Genomic DNA, 19,786 nt, shown 5'->3' with positions numbered 1-19,786 from the left:
TCACATGGGCGGCATGAGGCGGCCGGGCACGGCTGCAAGAGAAGGCGAGGGGTGGGCACGCCGGGGCTGGGGTGCCCTGCTCCCCCTGCCTGTCCCAGCGGGATGGGGGGGCCGCCGCACCCCGGGACCTACTGTGCTTAGGAATAGGCCAGTCCCTGGAGCGGCCGTGCCGGCGCGTGGAACTTGTCTGAGTCCTCGAAAGCCGGGTCTGGGCGGCGGGATGGAGGGACAGGGAGAGTGAGCCGGGGTGAGGGGGTGGTGGGCACCAGGGGGGGACAGGGACGAGGGTGGCACGGTGCACCCACCCCTGCGGTGCAGCTCCAGCCGTTTCCCGGGGTGCAGGGAGGAGGCTGGAGTCAGGCAGGGGTGCAGGCAGGGATGCAGGCAGGAGTCAGGCAGGGGTGCAGGCAGTGGGTTGGGGACAGGCTGGGGTGGCAAGGGGGGTTCAGGCAGGCGGGGGCAGCCCTGCCCACCCTGGGCTCACCTTGCAGGCCGCCGGCGCTGGCACTGGCGCAGGCGGGCGGTGGGGAGCTCTGCGGCCGCACCACGGGGGCGAAGGCGCTTTTCTGCTTCACGGCCGAGATCATGTTGACGGGGGAGAAGGAGAAGCCCCCGCTGGGGGTGGAGGCGGTGGTGCCCGATGGGAGGGTGATGGAGGAGGCGCCGAGTGGGGGGCTGGCAGGCATGACTGCGGGGAGATGCCCGCTCAGGCCGGGCATCGCTCCCCACCCGGGATGCCACCGCACCTTGGGGATGCTGCGTGGCACCTGGCTTGCAAGGGCTGGGACTGTCCTGGCTCGGGTGGCTGTGTCCCTGCTCCCCCTCGCCCTTGCTGCCAGCTTCGGGGACACCCCAGGGCCAATGGATGATGCTGGGAACACCCCGGGGCTGATGGATGGTGTTGGGAACACCCCAGGGCTGGTGCATGGCATTGGGGGCACTCCGGGGCTGGTGCACAGTGCTGGGGACACCCCGGGACTGGTGCATGGTATTGGGGGCACCCTGGGGCTGGTGCATGGTGTTAGGGACACCCCAGGGCACCGACTCACTGGCGTAGGGGGAGTTGGCGGTGGAGCCGTTGAGGAAGCTGGGAGAGCCGGGCACCCCCAGACCGGCCATGGTGCCCCCACCATAGCCATTGATGCCGGCGGTGCCGCTGTAGCTGCTCTGCTGCGGCGTGGAGCTGGGCACGTAGCCCCGTGGCGAGACGCTGCCCGTGTTTCGGGAGTAGCCTGCGGGCGACAGGGGCCGGGGTGGCACAGGGTGGCCGGGGCCCCCCCCTCCCGCCGCCTGGCGTGGCCCCTGGCCCACCTTGCTCGGTTCCCTGTGGCGAGTCGCCGATGCTGACGGGCAGCTGCCCGCCGAAGGAGTTCACCCCCATGATGGCGGCGGGGCCGTGGGTGCCCGCCAGCGAGGAGAGCTGGCCGGGGTTCCGGGGCACGCTGTACAGCGCCTCGGCGATGTCCGCTGCTCGCTTCAGGATGATGTCCTGTGACGGGGCGGGGGGGGACATGGGGATGGCGTCACCCCACGGCACACAGAGCCCAGGGTGACCCCGTGGCTGTGCCGGGCAGCGCCGGGGCAGGGGGTGGCTGAGACCCCCCCAGCTCATGTCACCTCCCAGGGCACAGCCCCGAGCGCTCCCGGGGTGCAGGATGGGCTGTGATGGCAGCGCTGGGGCGGGGGGGGGCCGGGACCCCCCAGCTCGTGCCATGGGCTGGGAAGGACGTGGGAACAAAGGCGGCTCTGGAGCTGCGGCTCCCCTGTCCCTGCAGGTGGGGGGCTCGGGGGGGTCCGCAGCGCTGACTCAGCGCCCGAGGAATCCTGATGTGAAGCAGATGTGGGGCCGGCGGCTCCGGCGGCCCCGCTGCAGCGCGGCGGGCGCGGGGTGCACCCCCCGCCCAGCGGCAGGTGGGGGGCCAGGGCGGGCGGGGGGCCGAGGTGGGGCAGGGGGACACGGGGGGAATCCGTGGTACCTGGTTGCTGTGGGGCATCCCGTAGAGAGCTTCCACCAGGTCGGCCGCCCGCTTCAGCAGGACCTCCTGGGCAGGGGCCAGGGCTCAGGGGGGCCGCAGACCCCCAGCCCCGTCTGCATGTGGGGGTACACGCAGGGACCCCACCCCACCACGGCCCCACAGCCCAGCCCAGCACCCCACAGCAGACCCACAGGGCTGGGAGCCAGGGGGGTCCCATTGTGTCCCCCCATGGCCCCCCCTGTGTCCCTCCATGTGCCTCCCCCCATGGCCCTCCTATGGCCCCCCTATATCCCCCCATGGCCCCCCATGTCCCCCCCTGCCCTGGGCTCTGCCGGGGGGCACACCCCCCCCATGGCCCCCCCGCACACAGAGGGAGCTGGGGGCTGGGGACGGAGGTGAGCCCACGGGCTGCACCCAGCACCAGGGGGGCACGGGGGCTCTGCGTCCCCCTCCCTATCCCTTAGTGCTCTGGCACTGCCAGGGCAGACCCCAGGGTCTGGGTGGGTGTCACTGGGCATGGGAGGGAGCATGGCACAGCCCCCCTTCCACCTCAACCCCCGGGGGGGGGTCCCTACCTTGGGCAGGCGCTCGGGGTCCCCGGGGTGCCGGGGGATGACCTTCTGCAGCCGCTGGAACCCGTAGTCGATGGTGGGCTCGTTCAGCGCTGCCGAGAGAGAGGGGCTCAGTGCTGCCCGGCCTCCACTCCATCCACATGGGGAAACTGAGGCACGGACCATGGGGCGCCAGGGTGTAGTGGAGGGGGAACCCCACATTCCGCAGGGACACCCCAGCTGTCCCTCCATCCCCCACCCATGCCAACTGCCCCCTGCCCCCTAACCCAGCCCTCTCCTGCCCCAAACCCTTGCCTCGCGCCCGTCCCCCGGCCCTAACTCTGCAGCAGAGCAGCCGAGGCGGGTCCCAGGCAGGGCAGGGCTGTCCCCAGGGTCTGGGCCCCTTCCCAGGGGTCTGCATGCCTTTTCCTAGGGGTCTGCACCCCCTTGCCCGGGGATCTGCATCCCTTTCCCAGGGGTCTACACCCCTTCCTGAGGGTCTGTGCCCCCTTTTCCCGGGGTCTGTGCCCCTTCCTGAGGGTCTGCCCCCTTTCCCAGGGGTCTGTGCCCCTTCCTGGGCATCTGCACCCTCTTTCCCAAGGGTCTGCACCCCTTTTCCCAGGAGTCTGTGCTCCTTCCCAGGTGCCTGCACCCCCTTTCTCGGGTGCCTGCACCCCCTTCCCGGGGGTCCCCTTCCCCTCACCGGTGTAGACGAAGCGTCCCGGGGCGCCCTTGCAGAACTGCTTGGACTTGTAGGAGAGGGTCACCTCCACCACGCCGGGGATGTGCCGCGGGGGGGTCTGCACCCGGATGGCGTGAGGTGTGATGAGCTGCAGGGTGAGATGTGTCTCAGCCTGCGGCTGGAGGTCACACCAGCACCCCCCCACCCCCACGCCCCCTCCCCGCACCCCCCTACCTCGCTCCACACCAGCACGGTGCCAAAGACCACCTGCAGCCCGTCGAAGAAGTTGTCGCCGATGACGATGACGGTGGCACCGCCGGTGGTCCAGCCCTCGCTGGGGCTGATGGCTTTGATGCAGGGGGTGGCTGCTTCGGGCGGGGGGGGGAGAGACAGGGCAGCAGTGAGTGGGGGGGCGCGGGGGGCGGGAGTGGGGGGCGCCGGGGCCGGGGCCGGGGGTGCGAGGCTGGGGGAGAGAAGGCAGAGAGGGAGAGCAGAGGCAGAGTGAGAACCAGGCGGCGGCGGGGGCCGGGGGACAGACACGGGCGGCCACGGACACACGGACACACGGATAGATGCCAGGTGGGAACAGGGGGCAGGGGGGGCTGCACGGGGAGAGATGGGGACAGTGGGGGAGAGCACGCGTAGGGGACGGACGGACAGAGAGCAAAGAGGACAGACAGATGGATGGGGCACGTGTGCGTCGGACAGAGGGACACGGCCAGCCGTGGCAGGCGGATGGACAGACAGAGCAGCCGGGAGGGCAGGATGGCCTCGATGTGCTGGACGGACAGACGGACGGAGGGAGGGAGGGAGGGACAGACAGAAAAGGCGGGTGGGCGTGCGGCGGGCAGACGGAGAGGCCGGGTGCGTGCGCGGGGCGGACGGACAGACGTACATGGCAGAAACGCAGGGCTGGGTGCTGGGCGCTGGGCACCGACACGTCCCCCTCGGGGGTCCCGGCACAGTGATACAGCCTGTGGGGCTGCCCTGGCACAGCTGGGGACACCGCAGCACCCGCTGGCACGGCAGTGCACATGTGCCAGGGCAGGGCACACTCGTGGGCACACGTGTGGCACTCACCTTCGGAGGGGTCGAGGCGCCGTGCCCGCCGCCCGTGCTTGGAGTTGTTGTGGACGAACATGTTGTCGGACACGGCCAGGACGTGGCCGTCCACGTTCACCGTCGTCGACACCACCACCTGCGGGACCACTGCCGCGTCGGCTCAGGGCCACCGGCCCCGTGGCCACCGCAGGGGACGGGGCACACGCGTGTCCTTCCCGCGGGCACCCCGCAGGGTCCTCCCCCCATGCCATGGATGCATCACCCCACAGTGGGGTCCTCACCCCCTCCTGCTCGTCTCTAGTGTCCCCCCACCCCTCCGAGCATCCCGGGATTGTCACAGGTGCCCTCCGGACCCTCCGTGCCCTGGCAGTGACATGCCATGGCCCCCCTGTGCACACGTGTGCACGCGTGTGCACGTGCCCGGGGGGGGTGTGTGCGTCTGCACGCGGGAGCACTTGTGTGCACACGTGTGCGTGCGTAGCTCCGTGCGTGCACACGCGTGTGCCCCCCCAGTCCTGTAGCCCCGCAGGACCCCAGCCCTGGCCCGTCACCATGCCACCAGCCGGGGGGACCCCGGGGGACACCCCAGCCCACCCCCTGCCCCTGCACCCCGCTTCCCCCCCCCCCTCCGGCGTGGACTTGGCTGCTCTCCCGGAGCTGCTCGGCGCTATGCAAATTGGATAGGTCGTTAATCATGTAAAAATGTCACAATTATCATATCTTCACGAGAGGCCCTAATGAAGGCGCCCGTGCTGGGTGGGGGACGAGCCGGACCCCCCCTCTGCTCCGCTCCCCAACCTCCAGCTGCTGCGGGAAGAGCTGGGCTGGGGCAGGGGACGTGGCGGGGTGCGGGGGGCGAGGGGGGCGGGGGGCTGCAGGGGGGTTCCAGAGCACTTGGGGTCGGCGAGTGAGGGTGTGCCAAGGGGGCGAGGGGAGCGGGGGGCTGCCAAGGGGGCGAGGGGAGCGGGGGGCTGCAAGTGAGGGTTTGCAAAAGGAGGGAAGGGGATTTGGGGCTTGCAAAGGGAGCGATGGGAATTGGGGTTTGCAAGTGAGGGTTTGCAAAAAGAAGCAAGGGGATTTGGGGTTTGCAAAGGGGTCGAGGGGAATTAGGGTTTGCAAAGAGGTTCAAGGGAAATTGGGGTTTGCAAAGGGGTTGGGGGGAATTGGGGTTTGCAAAAGGAGGGAAGGGGATTTGGGGCTTGCAAAGGGTGCGATGGGAATCGGGGTGTGCAAAGGGGCCAAGGGAAATTATGGTCTGCAAGTTAGGGATTGCAAAGGGGGTGAAGGGAATTGGGGTTTGCAAGTGACAGTTTGCAAAAAGAAGCAAGGGGATTTGGGGTTTGCAAAAGGGGTCAATGGGAATTAGGGTTTGCAAAGAGGTTCAAGGGAAATTGGGGTTTGCAAAGGGGTCAAGGGGAATTGGGGTTTGCAAGTTAGGGTTTGCAAAAAGAAGCAAGGGGATTTGGGGTTTGCAAAGGGGTCGAGGGGAATTGGGGTTTGCAAAGGGGGTGATGGGAATTAGGGTTTGCGAGATGGGGATTGCTGAGGGGTTGAGGGGAATTGGGGTTTGGAAATGAGGGTTTGCAAAGGGGGTGAGGGGAACTGGGGTCTCCAAGTTAGGGTTTGCAAAAGGAGGGAAGTGGATTTGGGGTTTGCAAAGGGTGCAATGGGAATTGGGGTGTGCAAAGGGGCCAAGGGAAATTATGGTCTGCAAGTTAGGGATTGCAAAGGGGGCGAAGGGAATTGGGGTTTGCAAGTGAGAGTTTGCAAAAAGAAGCAAGGGATTTGGGGTTTGCAAAGGGGTCGATGGGAATTAGGGTTTACAAAGAGGTTCAAGGGAAATTGGGGTTTGCAAAGGGGTCGAGGGGAATTGGGGTTTGCAAGTTAGGGTTTGCAAAAGGAGTCGAGAGGAATTAGGGTTTGCAAGTTGGGGATTGCTAAGGGGTCAAGGGGAATTGGGGTTTGGAAATGAGGGTTTGCAAAGGGGGTGAGGGGAACTGGAGTCTGCAAGTTAGGGTTTGCAAAAGGAGGGAAGGGGATTTGGGGTTTGCAAAAGGGGCGATGGGAAACAGGGTTTGTAAAAGGGCCAAGGGAATTCGGGTGTGCAAGTGAGGGTTTGCAAAGGGGGCAAAGGGAATTGGGGTTTGCAGGTTAGGGTTTGCAAAGAGGGTGAGGGAAAATGGGGATTGCAAAGGGGGCCAGAGAAAATAGGGTTTGCAAGTTAAGGATTGCAAAAGGGGTCGAGGGGAATTAGGGTTTGCAAAGGAGGTGAGGGGAATTGGGGTCTGCAAAGGGGTTGAGGGGAATTAGGTCTCACAAGTTAGGTTTTGCAAAGAGGATGAGGGGATTTGAGGTTTGCAAACAGGTTCAAGGGAAATTTGGGGTTGCAAAGGGGTTCAAGAGGAACTAGGGTGTGCAAAGGGGTCGAGGTGAATTGGGGTTTGCAAAGGGCCGAAGGGAAATCAGGGTTTCCAAAGGGGTCGAGGGGAATTAGGGACTCGATTCCCCGAATGGGGAATCGAGTCCCTAATTCCCCTCGACCCCTTTGGGAAAATAAATGAGGTCTCCAACCCCGTCCAACCGTGGTGGTGGGATCCCAGTGCTCACCTGGAAGCGCCGCATATCCCGGGGGTTCCCCGCGTTCTTCAGGCAGTTTTGGTTGCATTTGAGGAAAAACTTGAGGAAAAACCTGGGATGGAAGGCAAGAAGGCAGCGGTCGGTGCTGGCAAACCTGGAGTGGGGCAGGGGGGGTCCCCAGGGTGTCTCCCCCCCACTGCATCACGCTGTGCCAGGTCATTGCACCGTGGCAGATCGCCACGCTGTGCCGGCTCACTGCACTGGTGCCGGTCACTGCACAGTGCCAGGTCACTGCCATGCCAAGGCACTACACCATGGTAAGTCCTCGAGCTGTGCCGGGTCACCCCACCATGCCAGGGCACTGCACCAAGAGTGTGCCATCCTCTCTCCCCCATCCCACTGTGCCATCCTGTCCTCCCCCCCACTGTCCCATCTTGTCCCAAATCCCACTGTGCCATCCTGACCCCATCCCTCTGTGCCACCTTGTCCCCATCCCACTGTGTCATCCTGTTCTCCATCCCAATGTGCCATCCTGCCCCCCTAGCGTCATCCTGTTCCCATCCGACTGTGCCATCCTGTCCTCACCACTCCGTCCCATCCTGTCCCCAATCCCACTGTGCCATCCTGCCCTCCCCATCCCAAAGAGCCATCCTGTCTCTGCACTGTCCCATCCTGTCCCCAGTCCACTCTCTCATCCTATTCCCCATCCCAGTGTGCCATCCTGTCACCCTCACCTGTGCCGTCCTGCCCCCCCCCATCCCAGTGTGCCATCCTGCTTCCCCCACGCCATCCTGTCCCCATCCCACTGTCCCACCCTGTTCCCCATCCCTCTGTGCCATCCTGCCCCATCCGGTCTCGGCAGCCTGTCCTGGCACCTCGTCTGAGCATCCAGCCCTGGCACTTATCCGACATGCCAGACCAGCACCCGCCTTCGTACTGCACCCCAGCCCCCCCCCCCCAGCCGCCCCAGCCCCCTCCCTGAGGGCTTCAGAAGGGCTGGGGAGGGGAACACGGGCGACAGGAGGGTGGGGAGGGGACGCAGGTGCCCAGTGGGAAGGGTCCCACGGCCCTGTTAGCTGCCGGTGGAGGCTGGAGGGGAGACGGGACCCCCGGGGACAGTGGGACCCCCGGGACATGGGCACCCCGGGACCCGGGCACCCGGGACCACTCGAGGCAGGCGTGGTGCCAGGAGCAGCGGGCACAGCCTCGCTGGTCCCAACCTTCCTCCAGCCCCATCCCGGCGGGGTCGGGCCGGGGGGGCACACAGCCCCTGGGACCATTGGGGCTCCCCCAGGATCCTCTGCGCACCCTGCGGGACCCCCGAGCAGAGAGGGCACCCGCAGACCGTGCCCCCCACCCGGGGGAGGGTCCTGCCCTCGGCCAGCGCCGGGACACACGGAGATGGGCTCCCGCACCGGCGCTGCCCCCGGGACACGGTTTTCCCGAGCAAGGGCAGGAAGAGGGGGGGACCCCCCCGTGTCCCCCCATCGCCCGCCGCCTGGCAGGTGGTAATCAGGGGCAGGAAGGAGCTGGAAAACGGCAGGAAAACGCCCCCCACCCCCCCCCGCCACGAGATTGACAGGGGCGGCGTGGGGCTGGGGGGGACCCCCCGACCCTCCCCGACCCCCCCGGCCCCGGCTCCGCGCTGCCGGGGGGCGGGGGGTGATGCCGAAGCCCAGGTCGGCCGCGTCCCCCCCCCAGCCGCAGCCGCGCATATGGGCCCGGGAGTTAAAAATACAGGCGCGGCGCATCCATTAGCATCCCTAATGCGCATCCCTAATGCACCGCGCGCCCAGTTAATATGCAAATTCCCGGCGCTGCTGCCGAACACCTTCTGTTCCGAGCGCATAAATTTGAATTTGCAATTAGAATAATCTTGTATAATTAATGAAAAGCGTCAATTTTAGCTCCTAAGTAATTTGATTAACATGTTGATAGGGCACTTATCTGGCTCTCTAAACCAGTGGGGCTGGGCGTCGGGCTGGGGAGCGGGGCTGGGGGGGGCCGGGGGGGGGGTGGCGGGCGGGGGGCTGCGGCCTCGCCTGGCCCCGGGTGACCCCCGAGGGCCCTGGGGACGGAGGAGGGCGGGGGGGGGGAACGGGGGAAGCCCCCCGAGGGTGGTGGCAGCCCGGGGGTGTCACCTCTTTGGGGCACGGCCCGAGGGGTCCCTGGGGAGGAGGGGGCTGGGGTGGGGGACCCTTCCCCTGGGGTCCCCCCCCCCATCGGCACTGAGGCTGGGCTCGGCCCCAGCCCCCAGCACAGGGGGGTGACAGGGCACTCCGGGACCCCCAAAAAAGCATCAGCGCGGGTGCAGCCCCCGGGACACCCACGGGACGGGGGGACACCGGGACGCCATCAGCGGGGGGGTTTGTCTTGGCCAGGCCACAATAGCAGCTGCATCCCAGGGCTGTGCCGGAGTTCCGGGGGCCGTGATCCCCACAGCTGGCCGGGGCACAGCTGGCCGGGGTGGGGGCGGGGGGGCAGCGCAGCTGGTTGGCCCTGGCAGCGTGGGGGGGGGTCAGAGATGGGGGGTGTGAGCAGGGGCTGTGCAGCCCCCGTCCCCAGGGACCCTCCAGCATCCCGGGCACTCGGCGCAGGGGGAAGCTGCTCACAGGGACCCCCCAGGACCAAGGGACCCCACTTGCAGGCAGGGTGAGGTGAGGAGGGGGCACAGCGCCAGGCAGCCCCCATCCTCCCTGACACGTCCCCCTGGCCCCAGTGCTGAAGTGACCCCCTAAACCCCCCAGCACCCCCAAAGAGCCTGGACTTCGCTTGGCACCACCGGGGAGGTGCCACTGTGCCGGGAGACGCACGAGGACGCCAGCACAGGGACAGAAAGATGGGGATACGATACGCTGGGTGGAGGGACAGGAGGACAGACAGACAGACGCTCGGTGCCAGGAAGATGCGATGCCCGTGCCCATGCCAGCTGCCCGCGCCAGGCTGGGCTTTCGGCACACTGTGCCATGGGTGCCGGTGCAGCGGGGAGGCCAGCTGTGTCCCTCACCACGAGCCACACGTCCAGCCTGCGCCGCGGCCACGTGCCAGGAGACACCGCACAGCACCGGGGCACCCCTGCGGCACGCGGCCCTGGCACGGCAGCGGGGCTGCCACGCGCTCCCCGTCGCCCGCTGAAGTGGCCGGATGCCGCCCGTATTATTTATTTGTTGGGTGCGCCTGGGAAGCGCCGCGCCGACGGCAGCCGGCGCTTTCCCCATCTGTCGCGGTTGGCCGTCACCGCCGCGTGCCGGACTGGGGACACCGCGCGCCCTCCCGGCCCCCGCGCGCTGCTCCCCCAGCTCGTTAGCACTAATGAGGCAACGCTCGCACCCGGGCCCCAGCCCTGGGGACCCCCCGGCCCGGCTCCCTGGGGGACCCCACGCCCGGAGCCGCGGTACCTGTCGATGATGACGGGGTCGGAGGGGGTCTCGTTGCGGTTCCCGCAGCTCTTCTTGTCGCAGCAGCGGCTGAGCACGGCCGGGGAGAGGAGCCGGAGTGAGGGGAGCCGGGGGGGGGCCAGCCCCACGCCCCCCAACCCCGGGGGAGAACCTGTCAGAGCCCCGTTTCGCACCCCCGTGCCCCCCACCATCACGCTGCCCTGTGCTGTGGAGTGGGGGGGTCCTGCCCCACGGCGGGATGGGGTTGGGGGGCAGAGGTGCGGAGCGGACAGGTGGGGTGCTGGGGGGACCCCAGGACAGCGACATCGGCTGTGTGATGCCAGGGAATGGGGGGGCCACGGCAGAGAGGGCACCCCTGGGGTACCCCCCCTACCCACCCCGCGCCATAGGGCTGGGCTCTGATTTGGGGTTCTCTGGGGCTGGGGGTGCACCCCAGCCCTGCGAAACAGCGAGCCAAGGCGGGGGGGCTCTGACCCGGGGGTGCCGCAGCCCCGCGCCGTCCCTCGGGGGCTCCACGGCACCCCCGGGACCACGGCAGGGCCGGGCTCGTGCCGCCTGCGGCCGACAAACACGGCGCTGCCAGCCCCAGGGAGTGTGGCAGAGAGGGGGGGCCCGGCCCTGGCATCGTTAGCGCGACTCCCGGAGATCAATTAGCCGCGCTGGCACGGAGCGCTAATTTGCACAAACACCGAGCGCGAGGGTGGTAAACAAGAGCGGCGGTAATGGGGCACGGGGGACCCCACGCCGGCAGCACGCAGCTGGGCCAGGCGGTGCCCGTGGCCCGCCTCGGCACTCCGGGTGCCACTGGACCCCTGCCAAACCCCCCTCATCACTGGACCCCCATGGGACCCCTGCCACACCCCCATAGCTGGACTCCTGCCAGACCTCCCATGGCCAGACCTTCATGGGACCCCTGCCAGACCCCCACTGCCAGACCCCCGTGGGATGCCCGCCAGACCCCCTCCACGGCCAGACCCCCATGGAACCCACGGCCAGACCCCCATGGGACCACCACGGGACCCCCACCTACCTGCACATGATCTCGTGGGTGAGGAGGACCCGGCACATCTCTGGGTTCTTGTCCTGCCCCTCGTAAATGATGGCCTTGGGGGGGGGAGAGAGCGCGCAGGGGGGTGCCACCGCCTCCTGGCACCCTGCCCGTCCCCTGCCACCCCTCCAGCCTGTCCCTGACCCATGAACCCCCCCCGGTGACCCCAGCCAGGCTGGGGGACCCCGATGGCAGCCGGGGTGGGAGAGGGGCTGGGCAGGGACCGCTCACGGGTGCAGACCACCGAGGGGTCGCGTGGGTGCCTGTGCACACACGTGTGTGCCCGTGCATGCGCACACGTGTGCCGGGGGCCCTGGGGGCTTGGTGGCCGATGGGATCGGGGGCTGCGGTGCCAGGGGTGCCAGGGGTGCTGGCCCAGCCAAGCCGCCATCCCCACGGCGTTACCTGCTTGGACATGGAGTCGATGAGGCGCACGTAAAGGTCCTGCTCGGTCCGGAGCCCTGCGGCGAGAGGGGAGGGGGTCATTCCTGCCCCTGCCCCCCCGGCCCCCCGGCCCCGGCACCCACCGTTGCTGTACAGCAGCTGGAGCCGGTAGTGGATCCCGTTGTTGGTTTTCTCGCCGTTCTGCTCCTGGGGGGAGGACGGTTGGGGGGGGGGGACATCACGGTCCCCTCTCGGCGCAGCCCTCTGGCAACTCCCCACACGTGCAATGAGTTTGCGGGAGGTCTCAGCCTCCGCGGCGCAGGCTCCCGCGCCCCTCCGAGAGCGGGGGGGTGGCCGGGCAGAGTGGCCCCATCCCTGCCACACACCCCCACCCCCCCCCACCCCAAAAGCCCGGCCCCGGGGGTCTCACCCGCTCCTTCTCCACGAAGTCGATGAAGGAGGTGCGCTCGATCTCCACGGGCTGGCCCTGCCGGTCGTACATGGCCAGGACGAAGTGGAAGAAGTTGGATTTCCGCAGGTTGGAGGGCGGCTGCTTCTCAAAGTGGGCTCGGGCCAGGCCCACCCCGCTGCCGGCAGGAGGGGGAGGCGGGGGGGTGAGCATGGGGCAGCCGCCGGGACCCCCGGCATCCCCTCCCCGCCCGCCCCATCACCAGGGGACAGGCTCGGCTGGAGCTGCCCAACTGCCCCGTGGCCGGCGGTGGTGCCCCCTGGCACTCAGGGATGCTATGGACCAGGATGGGGGGAGCACCCAGGACCCCCACCCTACCCTGCGGCCAGGACACGGCCATGCCTTGTGTGTCCCAGCTGCTCCCAGAGCTCCTCCGGGGGGGACGTGAGGCCGAAGGTGGGGGGACGGTCCCCAGGGCAGCCCCGGGGGGCAAAGCCAGCCCAGCCCCCGGGTCCCCCAGGGTGGGGGGCACACGGGGGTGCTCACACGTGCATCGTACGCTCACACGGACGTGCACACACGCGTGTGTGCACATGGGGGGTCCCTGGCAGAGCTGGGGGGGTCACACGTTGTTGGGACAGTGGCAGCACAGGGGAGGGTGGCAGAGCCGTCCCCAGGGACGATGGCTCCAGCACCGAGGTGCCGCTCACTCCGACCCCGAGCGGTGACAGTGCCGGTGCTGCCGGGGCAGCGCGGTGCCGGTGTGGGGGCCCTGGAGCGGGAGCAGCCCCAGCGCGGCACTGGCGGGGTGAGGGGGCCAAGATAAACACGGTGGTGTAAAAAGTTCCCCCTTTTTATGATTGAAACCATATCGGGCAACGAGGGGGGGGCGGGGGGTGTGTGGGGGGGTGAGTTTGGCTCCTCCTGTGCCGAACTCAGGGGGCTTAAGCTGCTGGATCAGTTCCCACGCTGCGCTGGGGACAGCCCCTGCACCCCACGGGGACCCCACGGACCTTGCGGACCCCCCAGCATGGAGCAGGACCCCGCAGCCCCCCAGGTTGCAGACCCCACTGGTGGAGGGGCAGCCAGTCAGCACTGGGGGGGCGACACACAAACGTGCAGGGGGGGACCCAGCACCCCCAGCCCTGCTCCTGAAAGCCCATCCAGGGGCACAATTTGTGGGGTGATGGGCTGGGTGTGCCCCCCCCCCCCACTGCTGGCCCGAGAGGATGCCCGCTGCAGGGTCCCTCCGCCACCACCCCCCTGACCCCCACCATCTGGCCATGGACACAGCACATGGGTGGGGGTCAGGGTGGGGGCACCCCTCCACCTGTAGCTGGAGGATGGAGCGGGTCCCTGAGCCCTGCCCCTGCAGAGCCCCCAGCCCTGTGGGACCCCCTACCCGCACCCTGCCGGGGGGTCCTTCGCTCCTGCGTGGTCGAGACCCCCCGCCCCCTCCCTCCTCCTACCAACCGCCCAGGGCCCACCCTTGTGCCCAGGGGCATCGCCGGCTGTGCGGGGACATGGGGACCCCTGCCAGGGTCCCACACAAGCCACAGCCACCAGTGTCTCCTCCAAACAGGGGAAGAAAAGGGGGCTCAGCCCCTCTCCCAGCACCCTGCTCCCGTGGCCAGTCCCTGCAGCACCCAGGAGCCTGGGGCAGAGCCAGCGCAGGGTGGGCGAGGACCCTAGGCACCTCCACTGCCTTTAATGACTCCCCTTGGGCTGTAATTGCCCCCTGGCATTGCCCTCAGCCCCAGCCTGACCTCAGCTACGGGCACTGGCCAAGGCCAAGGAGCCCAGTGCAAATGGGTTTGTTCCCAGAGCCCATCCCCATGGCATCAGGCCCTGCAGCACGGGGCACTGAGCTCCCCCCAGCCCCCACGGTCTCACCGGGCCCCATCCTGGAGTGCCCAGCCTGGACACCACTCAGCTCTCTGAGCGACAGGGACCCCCGATGCCACAGGGACCCCACTGTCCCCCAGCAGCATCCCCGGCCCTGCCGTGCCAGAGCCCGGCCATGGGGCTCCCAGCCCACGGGAAGGTGCCATGGACCCAGCAGGGCGGCCACTGCGAGCCAGCACCCCCCAGCCCCCCATTTCCCCTCCGTCCCCCAAAGCTTCGGCCCTAAAGTGCTGGTGGGGGCCAATGGGGCTGCCAGCCCGAGCGGGTAATGGCTGCACCTCCGCTGCCAGCGGTGCCGAGCGCCCGGCGCTCCCAGAGCCGAGCCCGGCTGCCATTAATTATTAAAGGCAATCAGAGCATTTCCTAGCAGAGCAGCCCAGCGAGCGGCTCTTACAGGAAAGCAGCATCTTCCCTTGGCGGGGCCGCCGGGCACCGGGGGCACCGCGCAATTACGCAGCCGCGGCTCCCCGGTGGCACCGCACCCCACCCGGGAAGCCGAGACCCGGCCTGGGCTCACCCCACGGCTCCCATCCTGCTGTGCCCCCCCGGGACACGGCTGGGGTCAAGCGAGGGGTCTTCGTGGGTGCTGGCGTTGGCAGGGTGGTGGTAGGAGCACCCCTCCAGCCGGGGGTCTGAGAGGGGCACGGGGTGAGGCAGGCTGGGCGATGAGCACCCCACGAGCATGTCCACACGCGTGTCGCCACTGGCACGCGTGGCACACACCCAGCTGCCGGGCACTGTGGTGGGACAGGGAGAAGGGGGTCCGGAGGGCACCGCAGGGGTGGGCAGGGGGTCTGCGACCCCGTCCTGGCACACGGGGCGTGTGGCATGCAGGACCCCCTTGGCACACGGAGACACGTGGGCAGCCACGTCCCTGCCAGAGCCGCTGCGGGGGTCCCAGCCCTGTGTGCGTCTCCCCCGGCCCCCGGCGCTGCCGGAGCCAGGGATGGTGGGAGGGGGCTGGATTTCACCCCCCTTTCCCGCAGCCCCGCTCCGGGCACAGGGAAGTTTCTGGGCACACAGCAGCGAACCCAGCACCCTCCTGCACCCTGGCTCGGACACCACAGCCCCCCGCCCTGGCACTGCCACCCCCCAGCTCCTGGGGCCGGGTGGGACCCTCGGTCCGATCTCTCTCCGGGGGCTCCAGGCTGAGCCGCGGCCGTGGCCGGGGCGGCTTTGCCGGGGTGGCAGGGGGGATCGCTGCAGTTTTCCTGGAGTATCCGCAAACACGGCGGCTTGGGGGGGGACCCCGGGGAGCCCCCAGGGCTTCGGCCGTGGGGCGCAGCCACAGCCCCGTGGAGCCGGCGGCGGGGCTGACCCCGTGCTGGGGACCCCAGGCACAACTGGGCGGTCTTGTCCATGGAGCGGGTCGGTGCTGGAAGTGCCGGGGATGTCCCGTGCAGAGGGGAGACCCTCCTCCCCCCAGCCAGACTCCCAAACCCACTGTCCCTGGCCAGGCAGAGGGTGTGGGGCACCCTGGCTGACCCGGGTCCCCGGGCCATGGGGCACCGGGGCTGAGTCACAGCATCGCCTGTGCCCCCGGACGAAGCTGCAGTACGCCCCAAGCACAGCCCACCCCCCCACCACTGGCACGCACTGGGGGGGTGGCAGGAGCTGGGGTGCTGGGGGCAGTGGTGAAGGTGGCCCCCCAACCCCAGCCGGGACCCCACCGGGCACAGTGTGGGGAGAGAGCAGGGACTGGGGTGCATGGAGCACCCCAGGGTGGGTAGGGGATGGGGACAGGGCGCACAGACCCCCAGCGGGGACAGGGATGGGGCCAGCTGGGGCGTGGGAGGGCATGGGGCTGTGGTGTGCCTGGCAAGGCAGGCTGCCCGAGCGGCTACAGCCGTCCCTCGCCCCGGCCGATGTCACCAGCCCTGCCCGGGAGACAGGGATGGCATCGCTGCCAGCCCTGCCTTTGCCCTTGGTGACTTTTCCCAGCAGAGCTGGGGCTCACGGTGCAGGTCCCAGCCCCGGGGGATGCACAGCATGGCATGGCACGGCACGGCATGGCACGGCACAAGCCCCTCTCAGTTCCAGCAGCAGCTTCTGCCCCGCTGCCAGCACCCACTGGCCCTCCCTACACAGGGCAACAGGTCTGGCACACACGGGTGCCAGGGGGCTCAGGGTGCCCCAGGTACCCAGGGGTGCTGAAGCCCCCGGCATGCCCGCAGTATGCAGGGGAAGGGGTTACCTGGAGGCCCAAGGAGCCCAGGGCATCTGGGGCACCTGGAGTGCCTGATGTATCCGGTGGGTATGAGGGAACCTGGGGTGCTGAGGATGTGGGGTGTCCGGGGTGCCAGGGGTATCAGGGTGCTGAGGATGTGGGGTGCCTGGGGCATGCAGGGTGCCTGCGGTGCCCACGACAGACGGGATGCCCACCGTGCCCAGGATGCCCACAGCACCTGGCATGCCTGTGGAGCCCGTGGTACCTGGGATGCTTGTGGTGCCAGGGATGCCCACAGTGCCCGGGACGCCTGTGGTGCCCAGGATGCCCACAGCTCCTGGGATGCCTGCAGAGCCTGGGATGCTCATGGTGGCAGGCATGCCCACAGCACCTGGGATGCCTGTGGAGCCCAGGATGCCCACAGTGCCTGGGATGCTCATGAAGCCTGGGACGTCCGTGGAGTCTGGGATGCTTGCAGTGCCCAGGATGCCTGCAGAGCCCAGGATGCCTGCAGTGCCCAGGATGCTCATGGAGCCCGGCAGTGCCTAGGATGCCCATGGAGCCCGGGATGCTCATGAAGCCTGGGATGCCCATGGAGCCCAGGATGCCTGCAGTGCCCAGGATGCTCACAGAGCCCGTGATGCTCACGAAGCCCGGGATGCCCGTGGAGCCCGGGATGCCTGCAGTGCCTGAGATGCTCACGGAGCCCGGGATGCCCGCGGAACTCGAGATGCCCACAGTGCCCAGGATGCCCGCGGAGCCCCTTACCTCTGTGCCGCCGTGCTGGCGTCCAGGATACCGGTGCCCTGCAGCCAGCGGACGGAGGGCAGCCCGGCGGGCAGCGGCTCCTCCTTCATGGGCAGCCCCCCCGGGGCAGCGCCTCCTGCACGGAGAACATGGCAGGGGCTCAGCGGCCGCCCCCAACTTTCCTGCCCCGGGCCCGGCGGCGGAGCTCAGAGCCGGGCAGGTGCCGGGGCCGCCGTCCCGGCCGCCGGGGAAGCGGCATCTGCGGCGGGTGGCCGGGCGGGAGCGGGGGGAGGCGCGGGGGGGGCGGGAGGCGGAGGCAGGCGGAGGCAGGGCCGGAGAAGTTGGAGACGGAGGCGACCAGCAGCCAAGTGCGGGGACCGGGAGGGGAAGGGGCGGGGGGGGGGCGGGGGGGAGGGATGGGGAAGGCAGGGGAGGAGTGGAGGAGGGAGGGAGGGAGGAAGGCTTAGAGGAGTGGAGGGAGGGATGGGGAAGGCAAAGGAGGAGTGGAAGGAGGGATGGAGGGAGGGAGGGAGGGAGGGATGGAGGGAGGGAGGCTTAGAAGAGCAGAGGGAGGGATGGAGGGAGCAGAGGAGGAGTGGAGGGAGGGATGGAGGAAGGCTTAGAGGAGCAGAGGGAGGGATGGAGGGAGGGATGGAGGAGCGGAGGGAGGGATGGAGGAAGGCTGAGAGGAGGAGTGGAGGGATGGAGGGGGGAGGAGGCCGGAGAGGGGCGCGGAGGGGGCAGGCGCGGCCCGGGATGGGGCGGGGGCGGCCGGCGGCGGGGGCTCGTTACCGGGCGGGCGGCGGCGGGCGCGGCGCGGGGGCGGCGGCGGCGGCGGCGGCAGCGGCGGCAGCGGCAGCAGCAGCAGGAGCGGACGGGCGGGGGGATCGGGGGGCGTCGGGGGCCCGGGGGGGCCGGAGGCTCCGGGGGGGCCGCCTCCCCGCCGCCGCCCCGCGCCCCGGCCCCGCCGCCCCGCCGCCGCCACCAGCACCATCAGCACCAGCACCCGCCGCCGCGGCCCCGCCGCCCCGCCGGCCCGGGCCATGCCGCCGCCGCCTCCCCGGGGAGGCAGGGCCGGAGCCGCCGGGGGAGGCGGGGGCCGCGGCCGGGCAGGCTGACATCATTCCGGGGAGGAGCGGTCCCTCCCCGCGCCGGCGGAGGGGCTCCGCGGCCAGCGCCGCACCGGCCGCGCCGGGGGAGGGGGCGGCGGGGACCGGGCACCCCGCGGGCGGCCGGGACGGGATGCACCGGAGAGTCCCTGCGGTCCCCGGGGCGGCCGCCCTGCCCGCCGCCCCCAGAGCCCCTCGGCAGGGCCCGGGGGTGCCCCGGAGGAAACCCCGCTACATCCCCCGAGACCCCCTGGGCAGACCCCAGAAAGGTCCTGGAGCTTCCTCAGGGCGACCCACACGGGGGGGGCCGGGGTACCCCAGAGGAGACCCCGCTGTGTCCCCTGAGATGCCCTGGAGAGACCCCGGGGGGTACCCTGGGGAGAGCCCAAACGGGGCAGCGGGACCCCAAGGCAGACCCCAAGACGCCCTGCACAGACCCCAACAGGCCCTGGGGAGCCCCCCCTGCATCGTGAGGTGCCTCGGAGAGACCCCAGACAAGCCAGCGTGACCCCTCTGCATCCCCCCCCACCCCAGCCAGGCCTCAGGGCATCCCCTGCAGACCCCCCCAAGCCCCTCACAACCCCTGCGAGCCCGGGCAGACCCTTGTGCCCTCCCGTGTACCTGGCGCATCCCGACAGGCTCCTGCCTCCCCCGAGGTGCAGCAGTGGTCATGTTTGGGTCCCCTGCACCCCCAGGGTCCCCCACATTGACCCCAACAGGCCCCTCAGAGTGACCCTAAAGAGCCACCAAGCACCCCAAAAACCCCAGCGTGACTAACCAGGCCCCTTGAGATGCCCCAAACTGGACCCTGGTGCTCCAGAGACCCCCCAGGGTGACCCTAAAATCACCCCAGTACCCCACTTAAACCCTCTGTGGGGCACAGCCAGCAGCGTCTCAGTCCCCCATGTCACCGTGCCCACAGCAGACCCACGGCAAAGGGGGCTCGTCCCCATCCCCTCCCCACTGTGCAGCCCTGCCAGGCAGGGTGTGGGCAGGGTATGGGCAGGGAAGGGGGTACCAGCCTTCCACGACTGCCTCCAGCCCCCGCATCACCACTGGGCTGGGGGCTAGAGAGGTGGTGGGCAGCACCCAAGGGTGCAGAGACCCCAGGGGCAGCATGGAGACACCCATCCCAGCCCCTCCTGGGGTGTCCCCAGCACCCAACGGGGCAGGCTGGGAGCCCCAGCGGGTGCATGTAGCCCAGGGGACCCTCACCCATGGGGAACGGCCCCAAAGGCGGCTGAGGAGCCAGGGCTTTGCTTGATCCCGTGCCAGGGAACCAGCGCTGCCAGCCTGGGGGCAGGCGAGGGGGGTCCGGGGGAGTCGAGGCCTCCAGCAGCCGAAGGGGCCGGGAATCCCAAACCTCGACCGGCTCTGGCTCTCCCCGAGACAGAAACTGGGCATCCGTTTATCCATGCCCGCACCCAGCCCGGTGTCTCTGTCTATCCCAGCCTCCTTCTTGCTGTCTATGCCCCTGTCCGTCCCCATGTCCATCCGTCCTGCCCAGATACCCCAGGGATGGGCACCACTGAAGGGGTCCCCAGCTCCTGCTGTAAAACCGGAGCAGGGGGTCAGTGGGGGGACCTGCTCCCTGCCCCCCCCATCTCCCATTTCCAGGCAGTGCCAGGCTGGGCCGTGGGTCCCTCCGCTGGGACCAGCCCCGCAGGGAGCCGTGTTCCCTGGCACGGCTCCGGTAATGGGCCCTAATGGAGGCAGCGGGGCCGGGCACCGGGGGGGGGGTGGCAGCACCGTGGGGGCTGCCCCCACTCGT

At 69.3% G+C, this 19,786-nt stretch overlaps 1 protein-coding gene across 7 annotated transcripts; it reads right to left on the bottom strand.

Moving 5' to 3' along the window:
• LOC147528779 (transcription factor COE3-like) lies at positions 1–17,951 on the bottom strand. Of its 7 annotated transcripts, XM_086612437.1 has the most exons (17): positions 17,699–17,951; positions 16,928–17,039; positions 12,109–12,265; positions 11,822–11,885; positions 11,700–11,755; positions 11,277–11,350; positions 10,247–10,315; positions 6,879–6,960; positions 4,290–4,407; positions 3,444–3,577; positions 3,231–3,357; positions 2,552–2,640; positions 1,977–2,042; positions 1,312–1,489; positions 1,050–1,232; positions 485–688; positions 138–208 (listed from the first exon to the last, which is right to left on the bottom strand). In XM_086612437.1, exons 1-17 carry the CDS (start codon positions 17,949–17,951, stop codon positions 138–140), a joined length of 2,037 nt encoding a protein of 678 aa, XP_086468563.1. The 7 variants fall into 7 exon arrangements, with proteins under 7 accessions (XP_086468564.1, XP_086468566.1, XP_086468567.1 ...); XM_086612438.1 differs by lacking the exons at positions 138–208; positions 17,699–17,951 and adding an exon at positions 1–32 and having other exon boundaries at positions 4,263–4,407; positions 16,928–17,057; XM_086612440.1 differs by lacking the exons at positions 138–208; positions 17,699–17,951 and adding an exon at positions 1–32 and having other exon boundaries at positions 485–566; positions 1,042–1,232; positions 16,928–17,057.
• Positions 17,952–19,786: the final 1,835 nt, after the last annotated feature.

Source organism: Tauraco erythrolophus, chromosome 5, assembly GCF_009769465.1.
Source record: "Tauraco erythrolophus isolate bTauEry1 chromosome 5, bTauEry1.pri, whole genome shotgun sequence".
NCBI classification, from domain to species: domain Eukaryota; kingdom Metazoa; phylum Chordata; class Aves; order Musophagiformes; family Musophagidae; genus Tauraco; species Tauraco erythrolophus.
The sequence above is the reverse complement of the archived record's forward strand: the minus strand, read 5'-3'. Positions and strand labels throughout refer to the sequence as shown.